At 44.0% G+C, this 20,600-nt stretch overlaps 1 protein-coding gene and 2 long non-coding RNA genes across 3 annotated transcripts in view; 2 read left to right on the forward strand and 1 right to left on the reverse strand.

Annotated features, from left to right (window-relative positions):
* Positions 1–620: 620 nt before the first annotated feature.
* On the reverse strand, positions 621–19,399 carry LOC124272992. Its single transcript, XR_006897515.1, has 4 exons — positions 19,243–19,399; positions 18,713–18,716; positions 3,697–3,703; positions 621–631 (listed from the first exon to the last, which is right to left on the reverse strand). It is a non-coding gene; the product is annotated as an uncharacterized LOC124272992 (long non-coding RNA).
* Positions 683–20,600, forward strand: part of LOC124272990 (RING-type E3 ubiquitin-protein ligase PPIL2-like) — a 50,258-nt gene continuing 30,340 nt past the window's right edge. Inside the window, 8 exon segments of the mRNA XM_046708227.1 lie at positions 683–775; positions 927–1,031; positions 2,665–2,727; positions 3,006–3,057; positions 5,824–5,875; positions 8,387–8,478; positions 9,792–9,799; positions 10,907–10,988. Coding sequence (XP_046564183.1) covers positions 744–775; positions 927–1,031; positions 2,665–2,727; positions 3,006–3,057; positions 5,824–5,875; positions 8,387–8,478; positions 9,792–9,799; positions 10,907–10,988 — 486 coding nt within the window. The 5' untranslated portion in view covers positions 683–743.
* On the forward strand, positions 3,882–4,490 carry LOC124272991. Its single transcript, XR_006897514.1, has 3 exons — positions 3,882–4,001; positions 4,366–4,382; positions 4,447–4,490. It is a non-coding gene; the product is annotated as an uncharacterized LOC124272991 (long non-coding RNA).

The raw sequence follows: 20,600 nt of genomic DNA on the forward strand, positions 1-20,600 counted from the left end.
TGCGATCAGGTACAGATGACACGTAACGGTAGAACTCAGGCAATGGCGTTTGCTTAGCTGGACACAGGCTAGAGAAGTATTTTTTTGAACAAACTCGTTTGCCTGAGGTGAGTCCACATGTTTCACATGTGCTTCGTTGTGGGGCAGGACTGGAGTCCTAAACACCCTCTCAGGAGTCAATTTAAGCTGCCAAACACGGTCACCCATCGAATGACTCTCCGTGCCCAACGTTGCTTCTATATAACAATCCTGGGGCGGTGGGGTAGCCTAGTGGTTAAAGCGTTGGCTCGTCACGCCGAAGACCCGGGTTCGATTCCCCACATGGGCACAATGTGTTAAGCCCATTTTCTGGTGTCCCCCGCCGTGACATTGCTGGAATATTGCTAAAAGCGGCGTAAAACTAAACTCAGTCAGTCAGTCACACAATCCTGGTTGCGACCACACACCACCTCAATGAGGTTCCTTTACTGTGAATATCATAGATACCAAATATTGTGGGAAGGTATTTTAGGTAAAACTGTTTCGCGGGCGATATAAATTTCGAAACTAATATTGTAAGCAAAGCATTATTTCAACCTGTCTGTTGTTGTGTAGCCCGGAGCCAACGGACATGTGGATGTTTATAAATAGACTACTTTCTTTTTTTCAACCAATGAAATAAGGAAACAGCTTAAGTGCGTAGCTATTGTATACCTCAACAGAGAAACTTCCGCTTGTTGACTTGACGAAGGCGGAGAGTCAAAATGGGAAAGAAACAGCACCAGAAAGATAAACTGTGAGTATATTATGGTGTCATGGCACTAACATAATTCATAGAACCACAGGATACTTATTGTAACATTTTGTTGTTTGACCACACAGAGGATTCGTCACGCATCCTACACGGACAACGTTTGTTCATATTTCGATCACACCTTTGTTGACAGGTACCTGACCACCACTGAGTGGAAGAATGAATGGGGTGGCTACAAGGGGAAACAGAACGCTGGACAGAATGCCAGATTTCGGAGATTACCATTTCATAGCTGCAGGTATGTGCACCAAGTTTCAATTGTGTAAGTGAACACAAACCAGTCCAATGCTGGCATCAGACTGGCGGTTCTACTGCCACTGGGGTTTGTGGAATGGAGACCGAGAATTTTATGATTAAAACTAACCTCATATACATTAATTTTTGTCTTTTTTTGACAGATGAAAACAAATAACCTCATGAATCGTCACATGACTTTCCATATAAGTAACTACGTACCACTAAAAATATAGCTTTGTCTGATGATTTTAAGGGTGGTCACCCATTTTGTCCTGAGGAGTGGGGAGGGGTCATCAATGTTGTACACATGAATAAGGGTGGGGTGGGGGTTGTCTGGGTTGTCACTCTAGCTATGTCATTGCATAAGCCCAACGATGGTGAGAGTTTCCAGTAGTTGTATAATCGGTGGATGCGCAATATTTTGCAAGCACCAGTTTGAAATATTTTTCTTTTTTCACTAATACGCTCATATTTATTTGTATTACGGGGTGCTGAGGTGTTATGTTTTGTGTATTATTGTATTTTGTATGTTTTAAATTTACATATATATTTTTGTCATTCAGTAATTTGCATCATTACATAGAATGGTTTTTTATTAGTAGGTGTATTATATTTTTCGAAGCGGTAATAATGCATTACACTGGACACGTCAGTCATGTTTGTGCTGGTTCGGTCAATGCATTCTATTTATTAGGATTATTTCAAGAAATTAGGGTTAGGGCTGAGGGGTTAGGGTTAGGGACCTAATCCAATATAGTAGGTACATGTCCGGTGTAATACGTGAGTACCATTTGTTGTGTTTCCTTTTGCATTTTAATACTTTTTTTCACACAAAAACGGGAAACAAAAGCATCGAAAGTACACTATGAAATGGTTTAATGTAGAAATTTTGGGCTAATGGAAATTGGCCTGAAATTTGCACTCAAGCCTCTTTCACACGCAACATTTGTTCAGTAATGATTCGAAGGCTAACTCGCCCTCGTGCCGTCACTACACATGCTCATGTCTCCCTCGTTCCTTAGTGCGAACCACATTATCCTTACAGTGTTCCCTACATCACTTTTCTGTCACAAAATCAAAAGCGCGTCATTCATGCATGCACCGTGAAATCTACGTCTGACGCCTGACGTCAACAACCCTTTTCAGTTTGAGGCATATCGGCTCATTCCACGCCACACGTTATCTTGCAGATTACGGAATGGGACGAAGTGTGCCAAATGGCATCGGATCCATTCGGCAATTGTCCATAGATAAAAATCATGAGACACCAAGTCTACCCGTAGCATTCGTAATTGTCCGTGACGTATTCGACTCTTTCCGTTCATTTCCGTGACGTCACAGGAATGACTCGATAAATTTGCACATTGTGTAACAGTGTGGACGTAGCTCAGTCGGTTAGCTGTCGAGCTAACAATCTGAAGGTCGCGGGTTCGCATCCGACGGGTTCCCACAAACTGGTTGCTTGTCTTAATGACACGTGACCTACGGCAGAGATCGTCCTCGCGAGAAGTGCTGTATTCTAAAGGTGCTCCCCAAGTTGAGTGTTGAATATGAAACAGTAATATTTGTTAGGAAATGTTCAAAGTTTTGTACACATCAAAAAGTTTATTTTCATGTCTATACTTATGTTTCAGCCTGTCTCTGCAGCCATTTGAACATCCTCTGTGTACAAAGGAAGGAATCATTTTTGACCTGATGTAAGTTTTTAAGACAGAAACAGATAACTGATGCAAATTATGAATAGCATCCTGTTGGCCATGTAATGTGCATGGTTATGTCATCATTGTAATAGTTACGCTTCCAATGAATTCATTATGACGCAAATGTGATGCATATTTAAATATTGTACATTGAATACAATAACAAGTCATCAGTTGATGTATTATTCATTATATTCGGTCAAATTAAGGCAAAAAATTCTTTGGATTGTTTTGACCAGTGGTAATATGATTGGGTTTGTTTTGTGTCTATTCAGGAACATCTATCCTTTCTTGAAGAAGTATGGAGTGAGCCCTGTCACTGGAGAGGTTTGTACTAACAGGGATAATTGCTTATATTTTGTCTGTACATCCTGATAAAAACAATAAGCTGCTTCAGCTGGACTTATAGAGTGAGCCTTGGCTTTTCTGTTTGGACAGATTAGTCATGGCATGCAGAGAATGGAAACTGAGGTTTGAGATGAATGTTACAGAAATCTATACATGTTGCCAGGCCATTGAAATTACCTCCCTTGCGAGGATCTTGAAAACAGTTGCATGATGGCATCAACATGATCTAATAAGGATTTCATGGATATCTCCCAAGTACACAGTGCTACTACACCACCAGTTCGATAGTAATACAGGGGCTGATCCATAAGTGGGGTGCGCATCCACCCTCTCCCCCGAATTTTTTTTCCATGAGGAGCATTTCCCTAACCATGCTAACCTTTGGACTTCATGGTTCATGTGCACCTCCCCCACTTCTCGTAAATCCTGATCCGCCCTTGTAATGCATACCTGACAACTAATCATTGTCAAAACACAGTGTTATGAACTTGTACTAAAATTGTAGAAAAACATTGTAATAAGACATTGTTCAGTGATAAATTACTCTGTACTGTACACAATTAAGTTTGTGTAAATTACAAGTCGGAGTGAAGTTTATTTTAAAATATCAAATCTGACAACATATCTCCTTCAATGTGTTTAATATATAATTGTGTTTTTTACTGAATTAAATCATTTACATGTGAAAAAATATGTTTGTGTGCAAGAAAGAACTTAGTTTCCTGTTTGTAATATTTAATCTCATCTTGACAAATTTCAGTAGCCATGATTATGTACCACTGTTTGTTATTAAATGACAGGGTGCGATTTCGCTATTTACAACCTGCACTAGTGTATGTTAACAATGGCTGGTGCAGGTAACCTTCAGTAACAGGTTGTACCCGGTGCAGGTTACCTTCAGTAACAGGTTGTACCTGGTGCCGGTAACCTTCAGTAACAGGTTGTACCTGGTGCCGGTAACCTTCAGTAACAGGTTGTACCCAGTGCAGGTTACCTTCAGTAACAGGTTGCACCGGTGCAGGTAACCTTCAGTAACAGGTTGTTCCTTCAGGTGCAGGTAACCTTCAGTAACAGGTTGTACCCGGTGCAGGTTACCTTCAGTAACAGGTTGCATCCGGTGCAGGTAACCTTTAGTAACAGGTTGCACCCGGTTGCAGGTAACCTTCAGTAACAGGTTGCATCCGTGCCGGTAACCTTCAGTAACAGGTTGTACCTGGTGCAGGTAACCTTCAGTAACAGGTTGTTCCCGTGCAGGTAACCTTCATTAACAGGTTGCACCCAGTGCAGGTTACCTTTAGTAACAGGTTGTACCCGTGCAGGTAACCTTCAGTAACAGGTTGTTCCCGTGCAGGTAACCTTCATTAACAGGTTGCACCTGGTGCAGGTAACCTTCAGTAACAGGTTGCACCTGGTGCAGGGTAACCTTCAGTAACAGGTTGCACCCGGTAACCTTCAGCAGGTAACCTTCAGTAACAGGTTGCACCCAGGTGCAGGTAACCTTCAGTAACAGGTTGCACCCGGTGCAGGTAACCTTCAGTAACAGGTTGCACCCGAGCAGGTAACCTTCAGTAACAGGTTGCACCCGGTGCAGGTAACCTTCAGTAACAGGTTGCACACGTTGCAGGCAGGTAACCTTCAGTAACAGGTTGCACCCGGTGCAGGTAACCTTCAGTAACAGGTTGCACCCGAGCAGGTAACCTTCAGTAACAGGTTGCACCCAGAGCAGGTAACCTTCAGTAACAGGTTGCACCCGTGCAGGTAACCTTCAGTAACAGGTTGCACCCGAGCAGGTAACCTTCAGTAACAGGTTGCACCCGGTGCAGGTACCTGGTGCGGGTAACCTTCAGTAACAGGTTGCACCCGTGCAGGTAACCTTCAGCAGGTAACCTTCAGTAACAGGTTGCACCGAGCGGTAACCTTCAGCAGGTAACCTTCAGTAACAGGTTGCACCCGTGCAGGTAACCTTCAGTAACAGGTTGCACCCGGCGCAGGTAACCTTCAGTAACAGGTTGCACCTGGTGCAGGTAACCTTCAGTAACAGGTTGCACCCTGGGTGCAGGTGTAACCTTCAGTAACAGGTTGCACCCGCGGAGTACCCTTCAGTAACAGGTTGCACCTGGTGCAGGTAACCTTCAGTAACAGGTTGCACCCGCAGGTTACCTTCAGTAACAGGTTGCACCCGTGTGGGTAACCTTCAGTAACAGCTAACAGGTATCACCTGGTAACAATAAATCCTCCAACATCTTATAGCTGTCATCATGTGTTTTGATTGGGTGGTGACTGGAAGTAGTGTGTTTCTCTCCACATGACTTGTTACAGCATTAACATTTGTGTACTGATACTGCTACGTAGCAGTAATCATATAACTGAGATTTATATAGAGAGGTATTGCAAAATTGAAACAGAATCATTCATCATTTATCGTCATGGGGTCAGGTTCTGTTGAATGTATCTGATGCTGAGTACTTGTAATAAAAATTGCTAATATAGTATCTTTGTTGATTTTTGGAACTAGTGACATTATTTTATGGTGCAGCCAAAATTTTGATGGTGCACCCAAACCTAGAAGCCAGGTTGCACTCAGTGTAGGTACTGAAAAAACCCAAACCTATAAGCCAGGTTGCACTCATTGTAGGTACTGAAAAAACCCCAAACATATCTGAAAACGCACCCTGAATGATTTATTCCAGCATCAGTAATTCTTTCTTAATGTGACTCCAACTTACCCTTGACTTCTGTTTTAAGAAAATGACCTCCAAGGATCTGACCAAGCTGACATTTCACAAGAATTCTCAAGGTAAATCTCATAGAGCTTGACAAGTTGGCTGTTGTTAAATGCCTCAAGCAGATATTCCGCCTGGAGAGCAGAAGTTTGCGGGGTTGATCCCTGGCCGCATCATACAAGTACCAAAACATGGTACTTGTTGGTCCCTGCCTGGAGCTCCCTGCCTGTGTCAACAAGTTGTATGATGTGTTCCCCACTGACAGATTGTACAATGTGTTCCCTACAACAAGTTGTATGACATGTTCCCCACTGACAGATTGTACTGACATGTGTTCCCTACAACAAGTTGTATGACATGTTCCCAACTGACAGATTGTACAATATGTTGCCCTACAACAAGTGTGTCTGTTCCCCGTTCTCCTAACTAATTGTACAATGTGTTCTGCAACAACTTGTACAATGTGTTCTCTACAACAATGTGTGTATGAAGTGTATGATGTTCCCCACTGACAGATTGTACAATGTGTTCCCTACAACAAGTTGTATGATGTTGTTCCCCACTGACAGATTGTACAATGTGTCTCCTACAACAAGTGTGCCTACAACAGCAGGATGTGTTCCCCACTGACAGATTGCATGTGTTCCTAGCAATGATTTACTGACAGATTGTACAATGTGTTCTTCTACAACAAATTGTATGATTTGTTCCCCACTGACAGATTGTACAATGTGTTCCCTACAACAAGTTGTATGACATGTTCCCCACTGACAGATTGTACAATGTGTTCCCTACAACAAGTTGTATGATGTTCCCCACTGACAGATTGTACAATGTGTTCCCTACAACAAGTTGTATGATGTGTTCCCCACTGACAGATTGTACAATATGTTGCTCTACAACAACGATGTATGTCCCCACTGACAGTTTGTACAATGTGTTGTACAACAAAGTATATGTGTGTTCCCCACTGACAGATTGTATGTTCCAATGTTGTTCCCCACTGACAGATTGTATACAATGTGTTCCCTACAACAAATTGTATGATTTGTTCCCCACTGACAGATTGTACAATGTGTTCTTCTACAACAAATTGTATGATTTGTTCCCCCACTGACAGATTGTATAATGTGTTCTTCTACAACAAATTGTATGCCATGTTCCCCACTGACAGATTGTACAATGTGTTCCCTACAACAAATTGTATGATTTGTTCTCCACTGACGGATTGTACAATGTGTTCCCTACAACAAGTTGTATGACATGTTCCCCACTGACAGATTGTACAATATGTTGCCCTACAACAAGTTGTACGAAGTGTTCCCAACTGACATATTGTACAATGTGTTCAACTACAACAAGTTGTATGATGTGTTCCCCACTGACAGATTGTACAATGTGTTCTTCTACAACAACTTGTATGATGTGTTCCCCTTCAACTAATTGTACAGTGTGTTCCCCTGCAACAACTTGTGCAATGTGTTCCTCACTGACAGATTGTACAATGTGTTCTTCTACAACAAATTGTATGATTTGTTCCCCACTGACGAATTGTACAATGTGTTCCCTACAACAAGTTGTATGACATGTTCCCCACTGACAGATTGTACAATGTTTTCCCTACAACAAGTTGTATGACATGTTCCCCACTGACAGATTGTACAATGTGTTCCCTACAACAAGTTGTATGACATGTTCCCCACTGACATATTGTACAATATGTTGCTCTACAACAACTTGTACGATTTGTTCCCCACTGACAGTTTGTACAATGTGTTGCCTACAACAAAGTATATGATGTGTTCCCCACTGACAGATTGTACAATGTGTTCCCTACGACAAATTGTTCCCCACTGACAGATTGTACAATGTGTTCCCTACAACAAATTGTATGATTTGTTCCCCACTGACAGATTGTACAATGTGTTCTTCTACAACAAATTGTATGATTTGTTCCCCCACTGACAGATTGTACAATGTGTTCTTCTACAACAAATTGTATGCCATGTTCCCTACTGACAGATTGTACAATGTGTTCCCTACAACAAATTGTATGATTTGTTCTCCACTGACGGATTGTACAATGTGTTCTTCTACAACAAAGTTGTATGATTTGTTCCCCACTGACAGATTGTACAATGTGTTCCCTACAACAAATTGTATGATTTGTTCCCCTACTGACTGATTGTATAATGTGTTTCCCCTACAACAAATTGTATGGTTGTGTCCCCACTGACACCCCAATAGAAGGATTTGTTCCCCACTGATTGTACAATGTGTTCCCTACAACAAATTGTATGATGTGTTCCCTACTGACAGATTGTACAATGTTTGTACGGACAAAAGTATATGATGTGTTCCCTACTGACAGATTGTAAGATTTGTTCCGGACTGACGGATTGTACAATGTGTTCAACTACAAAAAGTATGATGTGTTCTCCTACAACAAATTGTATGATGTTTTTTCCACTGACAGATTGTTCAGTGTGTTCCCCTACAACAAATTGTATGTGTTCCCCACTGACTGATTGTAAGATGTGTTCCCCACTGACAGATTGTTTTACAATCTGCCCTCCTTGTTTCAGGCCGCTACCACTGCCCGGTCACCTTTAGGATCTTCAATGAGAACACCCACATAGTTGCCATCAAGACCACAGGCAATGTTTATTCCTATGAGGTAAAACTACAACTTACCTTCATCAACTTCCCCTTATCCATGAGGGCCTCCAAATGCTGGGAATCTGCATTAAGCAGGACATGCTTTGTGTTAACAGAATGTAGTTTTAGTTTGAAGACAGACACTGGACTAGAATTAGGCCATTTTGCTGATGCAGTTACCGTGGTTACAGTTTCATGATTCTCTGTAGCAACAGTTCATTTATTCTCTCGACATATATATGATCACCATGATCACATTGGCATTTCGTGACTTTTTGCAATGTTTAGAAAAAATTAAGAATACAGGAAAATATGTTTCCAATGTGAACACCAATATTTTGAGAAATTTTATCTCACCGTTTAATGGTACTTTGTTAGATCCTGATCTTATATCAAGTTCATGTGGAGGGTTTACCATGACTTACAAAAGTGTGATTCCAGGGGACCCCCATTAATACTGACTGTCTGACTGACTGAGTTTAGTTTTACGCCGCTTTTACCAATATTCCAGCAATATCATCGCAGTAGGGGACACCAGAAATGGGCTTAACACATTGTACCCATGTGGGGAATCGAACCCGGGTCTTCGGCGTGACGAGCCATCACTTTAACCTACCCCCTAGGCTACCCCCCCCATTAATAAATTTTACTGGTCCTTGTTGGTGATATCCTTTAAAGTATTGAAATGGTGCAGTGTAGTGTATGTTCAGATAATGATTTCGGAACCTGGAATGCATCAGTGGATGTGTGGACAGGGGTCATGACTGATAGGTGAAATAACAGATTCAGATGACTAGGGCTGTAATGATGCATTGAAATATCAACGGATTGCAATTGTTGAGTCTCTGATAGCAATGAATCGATGGTACAAATGAAAAGCTATCGCTGCGTCGATAGTATGTGTAACTATCGATAGTTTAGTAATTGACTTCCATTGATAAATGTGCAATGCAAAATACAGGAAGTACCAGATTTGTTCACTTTGATTTAGAGTTATCCGCCCCTGTTAACGTTTACTTGATCTGGGTTTCAAGTTTCTTGTCAGCTGTTAAAGGTCACATGCAACGTAAAACACAACTTTGCAGATTCTGATACCTTTCGGTATGGACTTACCGAAACAAATCATCAAAAATGCAATTTCAACTTATAAAGTTGAAAAATAACACGATGAAAAAAACTGCGCGAAATCGGAGTTCAAGCGATTCACTAATTTTCCCCAAAATTTCTGGGGAAAACTGGTTTCAACAACTGGGCTCGCTCATAGCATGTGCGCCAAGTGAAATGGGTTCCGCGCACTAACTTAGGCGGGCTGTCTGGTGAATACCGATGAAGGCTTTGGTGTGAGCTATTTTCCTAATGTTTTGTTGATATCTCACGGTAGCGAGCTTTTTATATGTTATGACAGTAAATAAACTGTTTATATAATTTCATTTGTCTATTTCACCACCGTTCTTCTTACCCGAGTCACTTTCTCAGTTCGATACTTAAAAGCAATGTCATTATTTAGCATTGACAGAATTTCTAACTGTGATATAGATATCAATGGATTGTCACAGACAAAACTCAATGTCTTGTTTTATTGACACCTGTGTGTCTGCCTGCCTGTCTGCTAATGACAATATTCAATACACAACTGCGATCACTGACCACATGCAATTTGAACTTAGCATGCCAATCAGGCTATACACCATAAAACAAAAGCGCGATTGATTTATGGCTGAAGTTCGACCTCTGTCACATTATGTGATTACACAGAAGAGCAGGTGTGATACTTGAACACATGACATGTTATGATGTCTGTTGATTGCAAAATGTTATACACCAAAATGAGCATGTGTTTACAAAACCCAACATCTCTATATATACAAACAACAAAGAGCCGTGACGGTCGGCATCTGCAAATGAATCAGCCATTTCACTTGAGTGCACACCCACCCGCTCTGACTGGGTTCGGCATCCCGGCTGCTTTGTTTAGAGGGAGGTAAACCCAAGTACAAAATATTGCACTTTTGATTTGCAATTATACGCTTATAATTTTGTTTATATGTTTTTTCATAATCAGCAATGCATATTATATGTCATGAATAAGTGATAATTGTGTTTTAATTATGTTTGATTTTTTGGTTGCATGTGACCTTTAAAAGAGACTGAAACTACTTCAACTTGTTTTTATTTACTATTAACTATACATTCATTTGGGAAATGACTTCAAATGAGGCAATTCAATCAGAGTTGGTCGCAATAGACTATCGTTGTCACAATAGTTGTTTCCCCCTCTATAGTCACCCCTACAGATAACTACTCTTGATGCGCTGTAGGGTACGTTCTTGGTATTTTTGTGCATCTCTTCAGATGCAGTATTTGGATTTTCTGAGCCCGTTCTCTACATTTGTCCATTACTGGCCACACGTGTACATCCTGTATGTGTTGTGTTTCAGGCTGTGGAGGAGACTGAATCTAAAAGTGTCCAACCTTCGAGATCTGCTGACTGACGAGCCGTTTACAAGGAAGGATATGCTGACCATCCAGGTAGGAAGCCAGCAGCGAATGTGTTACATTATGTAAATGTGTACATTATGAAACGGTATACCGCGGTATTTTGCCTTCGGTTCGGTTTACCGTAATGCAATTTCAAAACTTCACTTTTTTCTGGACCACCGGAATTTGCTGTACAGAGTAGTGTGCCTTAGTCATGCTGGATCCAGTTTGAATCCAAGTTTGGTAATGTTTATAGATTTGTAACCATGCCACTGCTTGTCAGCTTCTGTATAGTAAAAGTTTAACAATGTTAAAGGGTTATTGGGTAGCCTAATAGTTAAAGCGTCAGCTTGTCACGCTGAAGACCTGGGTTCGATTCCCCACATGGGTACAATGTGTCAAGCCCATTTTTGGTGTGATATTGCTGGAATATTCACTCACTCACTCTAGATTGTAGTGGCAAAAGGCATTGGCTATAGACAAATAGCATTGGGACATTTTCAAATGTTCTCAACTTTTGACAGACACTCTTCTATATCACTGGCAAATTTGGATAAATTCACAAGGACATTCTTTTTCAGAAGAAGTCCTCCTTGGGGTACATATAAGCATTAAAATGTCCATTTTAAATCCTACGACAGTTGTAACTATATTTTTAATAAAATATTTACAAAACAAAAACTCGCGTTTGTCTTGTGAGACCACCCCTACAGGGCCCACACGGACCAACACAATGCCAAGAGCAGAGTAACTTCCGCCAGTTTCTACCCTCGTCACCTCACTTTTCATGCTGTCGTTCTGTTGAATGAAGGCGTGCGTGGTGTTAGATTCAGTTTGCTCTCCCACCGATCACGATGAGTGTAAAAGAGTCTCAATCTGTATGTATGGTTCCTTTGCCTTTCTCTCTACACGCGCCGGCGTTAGATGGGCGTCATATGTGGATATTTTTCATTCATCTTTTGTTGTAACTTTGCCGTGGGTTCTCTGTTTTCCAGCCATGTGTAGCAGGCAAAATGGCGGACCGCCTTTGATCGTGGTTTCCTTGCTATATGTTCAGCGGTAGCGCGTAGTAGGGAGTTCATATATTTATGTTTTGCATATGCATATTATATGGTAGGCTTGCCTAAATTCTCTTTCTTTTCAGCGAATTTGTGGTAAGTCGTTGTTGGTAATTTTGATGGTGTTAGTGTTTAAGGTATCACTCAACTTTACTCTATCACTATGCCAGGCAGGGGTATTAGCTTTTTTTCTGCTTTGCATTGTAGGCGTTCTTAGTATTTTGAAATGGCTGTAGCTTTGTGGCATTTATATATCGCCGGATTATTCTTGCTATTACTTGTGTGTTTATGTGTTTGCTGCTTCACAGTTCCTGCTGTGTAACACTGGCATGGTTCTGTTTGTTGCAGTTTTAAAGCCCTGTCGCGTTGTTGCCATGCACACTAACCGCCACAGGATGGTTATAAAGTGTTAGCCCTCCGGAAGTTTAGCGAGGACGCTCCGCGGCATTCAGGATGCTCATAATAAAAGCCTAGCCCAATATTCCGTATTAGCATTATGTTGTATTATGATACATATTATTTCATACGTTTACACAAATATGGCTCATAGGCGAGGGTTGTGTTTTTATGTCTGGGTTTCTGCCTCTCGCGGCGCATTCTTTCCGACTTTCGCCAGATTTTATGTTTTCACTCAATCTGGCTTCAGGATGGATAATATTGATTAAAGGTTTCACAAGGAACTCCCTTTATGGTCCCCGCAAAACAATGTTAACTGACTTAAATATGACTCAATTTGCTTCACTATTGCAGCAACATATTCTTCAACATAATGTCAATTCGATGATTGATGGCGATGTCCGGCCCCGTGGGAAGCTTGGCTCAACAAAGTGTTGATCTCGAAGGTAAAAGTTCACCAGGTGTCGAGTCTGTGGTGAAATTCCGCCCGATTGACACGGGTGTTGTCTCCAGGTTCCGCATAAGGAGCTCTCAGCACGTTTCGTCGGGGGTGGATCGGGCAGCATCTGGGGGTTGGCTGCGGCAACTTGCTCTGCTCGAGGAAAGCTCTGCCTCCCAGGCAGCTTGATCCCTGGCCCGGCTCAGGTGATGGTGTGCCTTCCGGCTGCCGCAGCGACACCTAGCCGGGCTCAGGTTCGCCGCGAGTATGGCGCCCGGCGGTCTGCAGTTTGCCCTGTCTTGCGCCTGGTGCCCTGACTTCGGCGGTCGCCCTGAGGCGCCTGAACCAGCTTCGAGGGACACCTGGCCTTCTGCACCTTGTGGCGACTAGCTTCGGGCTCAGGGTTCGCCAATGGGCCTGGCGCGGCGATGCAGGTTTTACCGCCTGCAGGTTTTGCCCTGGTGCCTGACTGGCGGTCGTGCCCAAGCCGACCTCACTTCGGGGACACCTCGGCGCCGATCGTCAGTCGAGGTTGCCAGGGAAACCTGTAATATATCGACAGGTTCCTCTCGGCTCCTAGGTCTACCTGTGTCCACCAGGGGCAGCCTGCATTGCCAGGCTACTCCCCTTGTGTGTCGGGGACTGCAGATCGGACTAAGCACCGACCTGCCGCCCCGGTATCGATGCGGAGCAGATCCCCGGCGCCAGTTAGCTCAGGTCTCGCCTGATGTCTATCGGTTCCCTGGCCAAGAGGCCGTTGAGTGTGACGAGCTGCCGATCACCGACGCCGAGGTCTACCGCGGTACACCCAGGGAGCCCTGCATTGTCAGGCCAATTCCATGTGTTGGGGATCGGGTAGAACTCGAACCTTGCGACCGAAGCACTGACGATACATATGTACGTGTATGGGTATTTATATAGCGTATAGGCTATGTTTGACTATACGGCTCAGTGTGCTTTGGAGAGTACTTGGGGAAACCTGATTTATCAGGCTACCTACGTGTCACCGGGATCGAGGTTCGGTCTAGAACAGCTGAGCTTCACTCTGGCGATTGAACCCGTTGGTAGCTGACCCAGCCGGCACTGGTAGGGCGCGAGATTCCCCTTTCCGGTAGTTCAGGTCTCGGCCGGTAGTTCAGGTCTCGACCTGATGTCTATCGGCGTATTGACCTAGATGCCATCGAAGGTGCGGGTGTGACTGTCACCCGCTTACGCCCATCGAGGTCTGTCTGAGATGCTTGTGAAACCTTGATTGTCAGGCTTCTCACATGTGCCTTTTCCGAATCGGGAGTTCAGGCTCGTGCAGTGGTGAGAAGTCGATTTGAGCTTAGGCTCATTTAAGCTACTTTGAACTTACCACTAAGTAGGTTCTCCCTGGGGGCAAGTCGCGAGATAGAATCGCGGCTGTGTTGCCTCCAGGTGTCCATAATGTCGACTACCAAGCCGTTGGAGTTAGCCTCGAGGTACCTGCCTGCTTCCGCGCCGCGGCATCCGGGACAAAACCACTCTCCCTTAAGTCTGCCGTTCTTTTCCTTCACAGCTCAGCGGCTGTACATGCTCCACTTCGGCGCATCTCTCAGCTGCTGCTGAGGGAGCTGGTGGAAAGGGGAGAGAGCCGGGTGGAATTTTTCGTCGGCGACTCTGGGCGCATCTGACGGGGGCAACTCTCATCTGGCTAGGGACTGCATTGTAGCTGTGCCAGTCAAATGATGAGGGCGGTTATGGGCATATCGCCGGGACAGTTTCGAAGGAATACCGAAGTCTGTTGAGCTTCGCTACTTCCTCAGGTGCCCAGGCATCGCAAGCGTTAAAGTTACGCGGGCGGACTGCTGGGAGTTACTATATTCTACCGCGAACACCGGCGGGCGACACACTCCTGTGTCGGCTTCCCCGGAGACGGCGACAATACCCGCGCTCCAGAATCCAGTCTTTGCTGGGCTAGGGCAAACCAGTGTGGTGGTTTCCAATGGTCAGGAATATGTGGGTTTGACTCCACTTATTTCATAGTTGCCATTCTGAACGGAATGTTCAGACCCATTCTCATCTGAGAGTGAACAAGTTTATAGAGGTACTGTCCTTCAAGATGGAGACACCGCCATTGCGGTGATCTCATCTGCCGAGACAGGGGATTGGCGAGACGCCAATCGACCTCGAGGTCGCTGCACCTCCTTGTTCCATTTGCACCCTGATTTCAAGATTTACCTTCGGTTTCTTGTTTGACGGACGCGCGCTACCAGTTTCTTCGCGGTAACTCTCCTTAGGCTAAGCATTCACGTGCCAAGGGTGTTCACCAAATTGAGGTTTATTACAGCTCAGATAGCCAGATCGCGAGTGCGGTGTTGTCACATTACATAGGCGACTGACTCATCGCGGGTTTCAGATAACTGTTGAGTCTTGGGACCACACCAGATCAGTTACTGAAACTGGGCTGGAATTGTCAACCTCACGCAGTCAGATGGACAGACGTCGAAGCGTCTCGAGGTCCCCACCCTGGAGACACCGTCGCTTCAGTCCAGCCAGATACATCCCCTACCGGTTAGGGCGATGTTCTGGGTGACCTGCAGCTCTCGAGACGGTCAACAACCTGCACATCAATGTGCTGGAATTGACAGCAGTCAGGTTGGTGTTCGATCCATGCGCCGATTAGAATTACCTCTTCGCCGAACATTCTCACTCTGCAGCCACACGAATCACCGGATTCACTGGGTGGCTCTATCGTGGAGTATAACACACGGAATTCCTGCAACCGTTGCAGACACAATTCTGCCTGGGATACGAATACCACGCTCAGTGTGTTGATAGGTGGGCGCTGGTGTGCAGATAGGGATTTCATAATCCCTATTCTGCGGACTTAGTTCGGATATTGGAGTTACCTATAACCTCCATGGCTATTTCCACGTTTCACACCTGGCTCGATGGTGAAAATTGCTCTAGCCTGAGCAGCATCTATTATTATCGCGTCGTAGCTGGCATGAATAGGGTTCGACCGCCTCAAAGTCGGCGACCAGCCCCACCTTAAAATTGCCACTTATTCACAATTGGCTGTCTGACCACTAATTTTCAAGTATATCGTCTCTCCTTCACTTGTTGGCGTGGAAGACGACTTTACTTGTTGTGGTGAACTCTGGTAGAAGGGTGGGATACATCCATCGCGATTCCCACTGACTTATGACCGACAGTATTTTTATACTTGATCATGTCCGTATTCGACTCGGATACCTACCACTCTCAGTCGATATTGCTTTCCGCGTGACTGCTCATATAGCGCTTCCACTACTTCAGCCTTCCCAGCTTTTCGGGGACCAATCTTCGATTGCTCACCCGCGCTCGTCACTTAACCTAACAAAGGGATCCGTATCGGGTACCCATGTGCTGCTTTGGTGGCGGGAAGACTGGGGAGTCTGCTAGCAAGCGCACTTTATCTCGTTGGCTTTGTTTCCGTATTGTATGGTTTGGCAATGATACGGTTTTACTCTCCCCGAGGGTTGAAGGTGACTGGGTAGGGCAGATGCCGCTTTGTTGACAATACACAGCGGCACTGCTCAATGAAGAGATCGGTTCTGTCGCTCTTTGGAGCCAGCAGAACGCCTTCATTCGCCATTACCAACTTGACACGCATTCTAAGGATCGTGCTCGGTTCGGTCTTTCGGTTGTCTCCAGTGGAGAGTGACCTGCCACCCTGACCAAGTTAGTAACTGGTCATTGATATCGGTTCTGTGTTCAATGTCGATATATTTCATATCACTACCAGTGTTCCCGTTCTATCCGGTAATTACCGGATTTTTACCGATAAAAATTGTGAAGATCCGGTATTTTCAACGGCCGTCGGTAGCTGCCGCCGGTAAATTTTGTATTGCTTAAAGTTGCCTTTTATCGGCAGATTTAATAAACTTGCAGTTAACAACGTCTTTGTTTATTCTTTGTTCTCTTCAGATCATTATGCAAACGTATTGAAAACTAGGGTGGCAATCCCACATCTAAATATAGACTCTAGAGTTTTTCACAGTTGTAAGAAGCGCATTTTATTGGATAAAGATTGGTTTCTAATGACGCTTTTCGCCACAGTCTGCTTATAAGGGTCGAATTGGTCAAAATTAGACACGCATTGACCTAAAGCAGCCAATCATATTACGCAATGGATACCGCCCTCGTAAAACCAAAACCTTTAGATTTAGACAAAAGTTTTGGGTAAAATAATGCCATTCTGAACATATTAAGCAAGAAATCGCTACCTATATCACGAAATTATGGAACTTATTGGACGATCGAGGTAGGTTATGACCTGGGACAAAATGCTTCATGTATATATTTTCGCGATTAAACATCGTGGTCCGGAAAGCTGAAGATTGAGGGCGGGCGACAGCCGAGATGTCACTTGTCAGTCAGTGACTTGACTTACATTACATGATCGCACAAAAGATGGAAATAGTAATTTTATATGTACGCTTGACAACTTTTATGAATGTTGTTGTTGATTTTATTCATTAGTTTATTCAATTTATTTAATGAATTCCTCGAAACATCGTTACTTTGCTCTTTGACAATGTTATTGTGGACCCGCTGTCGAAGCATGTGTCCGAATCGCGATTTTCAACTCGCGTGAAATGCAGATTGAAGTTCACCACAGGTATATAAACGCAATTATTTGCACATTTCACAGGCATTGAGATAGCGAATGACATTCTGAACACATTTATCGAATTTAGTTGGATCGCTTTCATTTTCTGATTGTGTCAATTGTAATGTAGGTCTAATGAACATTCTCGAAAAACAAGCAACACGTCCGGCAGACTTTTCAACACATTTATTAACAGTATATCGTTACGAATACTGATTACTTTGTCTCTCCGGATAAAAACTAGTTCAGCCGGAATTTTCAGACCCCGTCGGCATAAGCCGCCGGTAATTTTCAAAACCAGCGGGAACACTGACTACATCGCATTAGCCTTACCATCCTTTCGGGTTGGGTCGGGTTTGGGTGTACATCGTCCCTTACGCCCCTCGAGAGGGCTGCAGGTCCGCTTTGGCGCTTAACCAGTCATATGCTATTAACCGCGTCTTTAGACGCGAATTGCGCGAAACCCCCACGGGGCACTGTTTGGTATGCCTCTCTCGAGCCGCGATGTCACGCGTGACCAGGTTAGTGTAATGGTGAGCCAACATATGTTCGGCTCACGCTTTTCGCTATTCAGGGGGATTTTTAATGCGCTTACAGTTTTTCCCTCTTCCCGAGCCTTCGGTGTTTGGGAGTCTGTGTTAATCAGCTTTGTGGGATGGTGGCTCACACTTACCCTCCTCACGCGCCAGAGTGTTTGGTGGTGTTTTTTCACTGCATAATGCATGGCGTTTGTACTCGTTCGATTTCCTCAGAAAGTTTTAGCGCAGGCTAATAATTTCTCTGGGTTTTATCGGAGGTCCCGCTAGCCCTCTTCCAAACAGGGCTGCATTCGAGCATTACTGTTGCAGTACTTATTAGCTCGACTCCTGGGTTATTGGCTTTGTAGCGTTTAAATTTTTTCACGCTTCCCTCACCCTTATACCTCTCGCCACGATTGTCTGGCTGGGGCTATATTAGGGTTGGGAGTTGTTTCGACATGTCCCCATACATTCCTTCCATTGTAATGGTTGGGGGCTGGGTTTTATGTCATTGATATTGAGCCAATTGGACATATATAGCTTGAGCTCTCTAGTTCTCACCCGCCTGATTGACATCAGCGGTCAGGTGGCTCGGTGTTTTCTATTTCATTATCGGTTGTAGATTTCACTCCACCACGGGTTAGTTGTTGCCAGACAGAATGCCACTCCCGCCTCAAATATCTTTGGGAGTCTGTCATATGCTTATATGTACCCCAAGGAGGACTTCTTCTGAAAAAGAATTATACAAACCTGTAGAGGTTATGAATTCTTTGAAGAAAGTCCTCCTTGGGTAAAACACCTCCTCCCTCATTCTGTCTGACACGCTCAGCATGAAAAGTGAGGTACGAGGTAGACGGCGAGAGTTACCTGCTCTTGGCTGTGTTGGTCCGGTGGGGCCCTGTAGGGGTGGTCTCACAAGACAAAACGAGTTTTTTGTTTTGTAAATATTTTATTAAAAATATAGTTACAACTGTCGTAGGATTTAAAATGGACATTTTAATGCTTATATGTACCCCAAGGAGGACTTTCTTCAAAGAATTCATAACCTCTACAGGTTTGTATAAGTTTCACTTACACTCAGTCAGTGTGCTGGATAATAAACTTATCCAAAAACTTCAAGAACTGCATCTCTTTGTTGTTTTTCTCATATCTAGCTGATGCTCCAATATTTTACCAATGTACTCATAACAACAATTATGTCATCATATTCCAATTTACAGTGACCTGTAATTGTTTTATGAATACATTACATGTTTAAGTTCACCTTCATATATACACAAAGAACTTAATTAAGCACCCCTTGTATTTTTGCAATGATAGGTTTTCAAAACGCACATAAAACTTCTTGTGGTGCCCACGATGGAAAAACATGAGTTTTTCTGAACTGTATGATCCTTTGACTCATAAAAAACGACATAATGATTGGAATCCATGTTGATTTTATGATGATTGCTCATTTTAAAAAAACACACACTGATTTTCATGCAAAACCATATCTGTACAAGTATGGCCCTGGAATATTTAATGTTGAATTTATTGGTGAATGTGAACATTCAAATTATCAAAACGTAAATTTTTCCTTATCCTGACTCATGCTCTTTTGCTTGTCTTCTTCTTCTTGCGAACATAGTGGAACACTTGTATCTCCTTAATTGAAGCTCCCTTCAATGTAAAATCACTAATTAGTACTCACCAAGAGTTGCCTCCCTTTGCCTCTGCGCGGGAAAAGGTGGCGCCACCCTCTGGCCTCATGCTTCACTCTCTCCTTCTTCGCCCAGTGAGCAGGATGTGAGAGCGCCTGTGTCTCCTTACACACTATATCCTTTGGTTTTTCTTAGTTAGTTACCTCCTATAGGTTTACTATAGAGGTATAGCTAGTATCCTTCATTAATATGTATTGATAATTAATCGTATTTCTACTGTTTATTCACGGAGTTCGCGTGATTGTTCAGCTAGTATTACGCTGATGAAAATCTGTACTATTTGTAGATTACGTTTTTGCTGCTGACCCGCATGTAATATGCCCTAGTTGTTCTCACGCCTTGTGCGCTTGATTCCGCATTGCAGTTGCATTAATCTATCTAATTCTGCTTTTAATAAATATCATCTTTAAGTCTTGAGGCGTGCAGCAGATAGGTCCACTTAAACAAGGGTTAGACATGGCCGATACATCGAATGCCCATCCAGTCAGCTGCTGTTGGTCGACCCCCTCCGCCTGGTGTTACGCCAGAGTGTCCCTCGGAGGAGGGTGGGATGCAGTCCGCCGCCTTCAAGAAGCGCCCTGCCTCCTCAGACATCCCGTCCATCGCCAGCCAAAGTCTAAGAGGGCCTCGGCGTCTCACTCAGCGCAGACTCGCACTTCCAGGGCAGCGTCTACCTCCAAGGGAAAGTTCACGAAGTCGTCAAGAACTTTCTCGAGCCGAGATCGCTCCAGCAGCTGAACTGGGCCTCTATGATGATCAGCCGATCATCATCCCCGACCTACGCCACAAGAAGCGAATCGGTGACAGCTACAGTGACGTCCAGCAGAGATCGCCATGCAGCCTGATGTCTACACCCGATGTCGGACGATCTCCCTGAGGGCCCCGCCGCTAACATCGCAGAGAGGCACCCACTACTGCCGTCGCAGACCGT

The sequence above is a fragment of the Haliotis rubra genome, unplaced genomic scaffold (assembly GCF_003918875.1).
Source record: "Haliotis rubra isolate DU_JTF1 unplaced genomic scaffold, ASM391887v1 Scf175, whole genome shotgun sequence".
NCBI classification, from domain to species: domain Eukaryota; kingdom Metazoa; phylum Mollusca; class Gastropoda; order Lepetellida; family Haliotidae; genus Haliotis; species Haliotis rubra.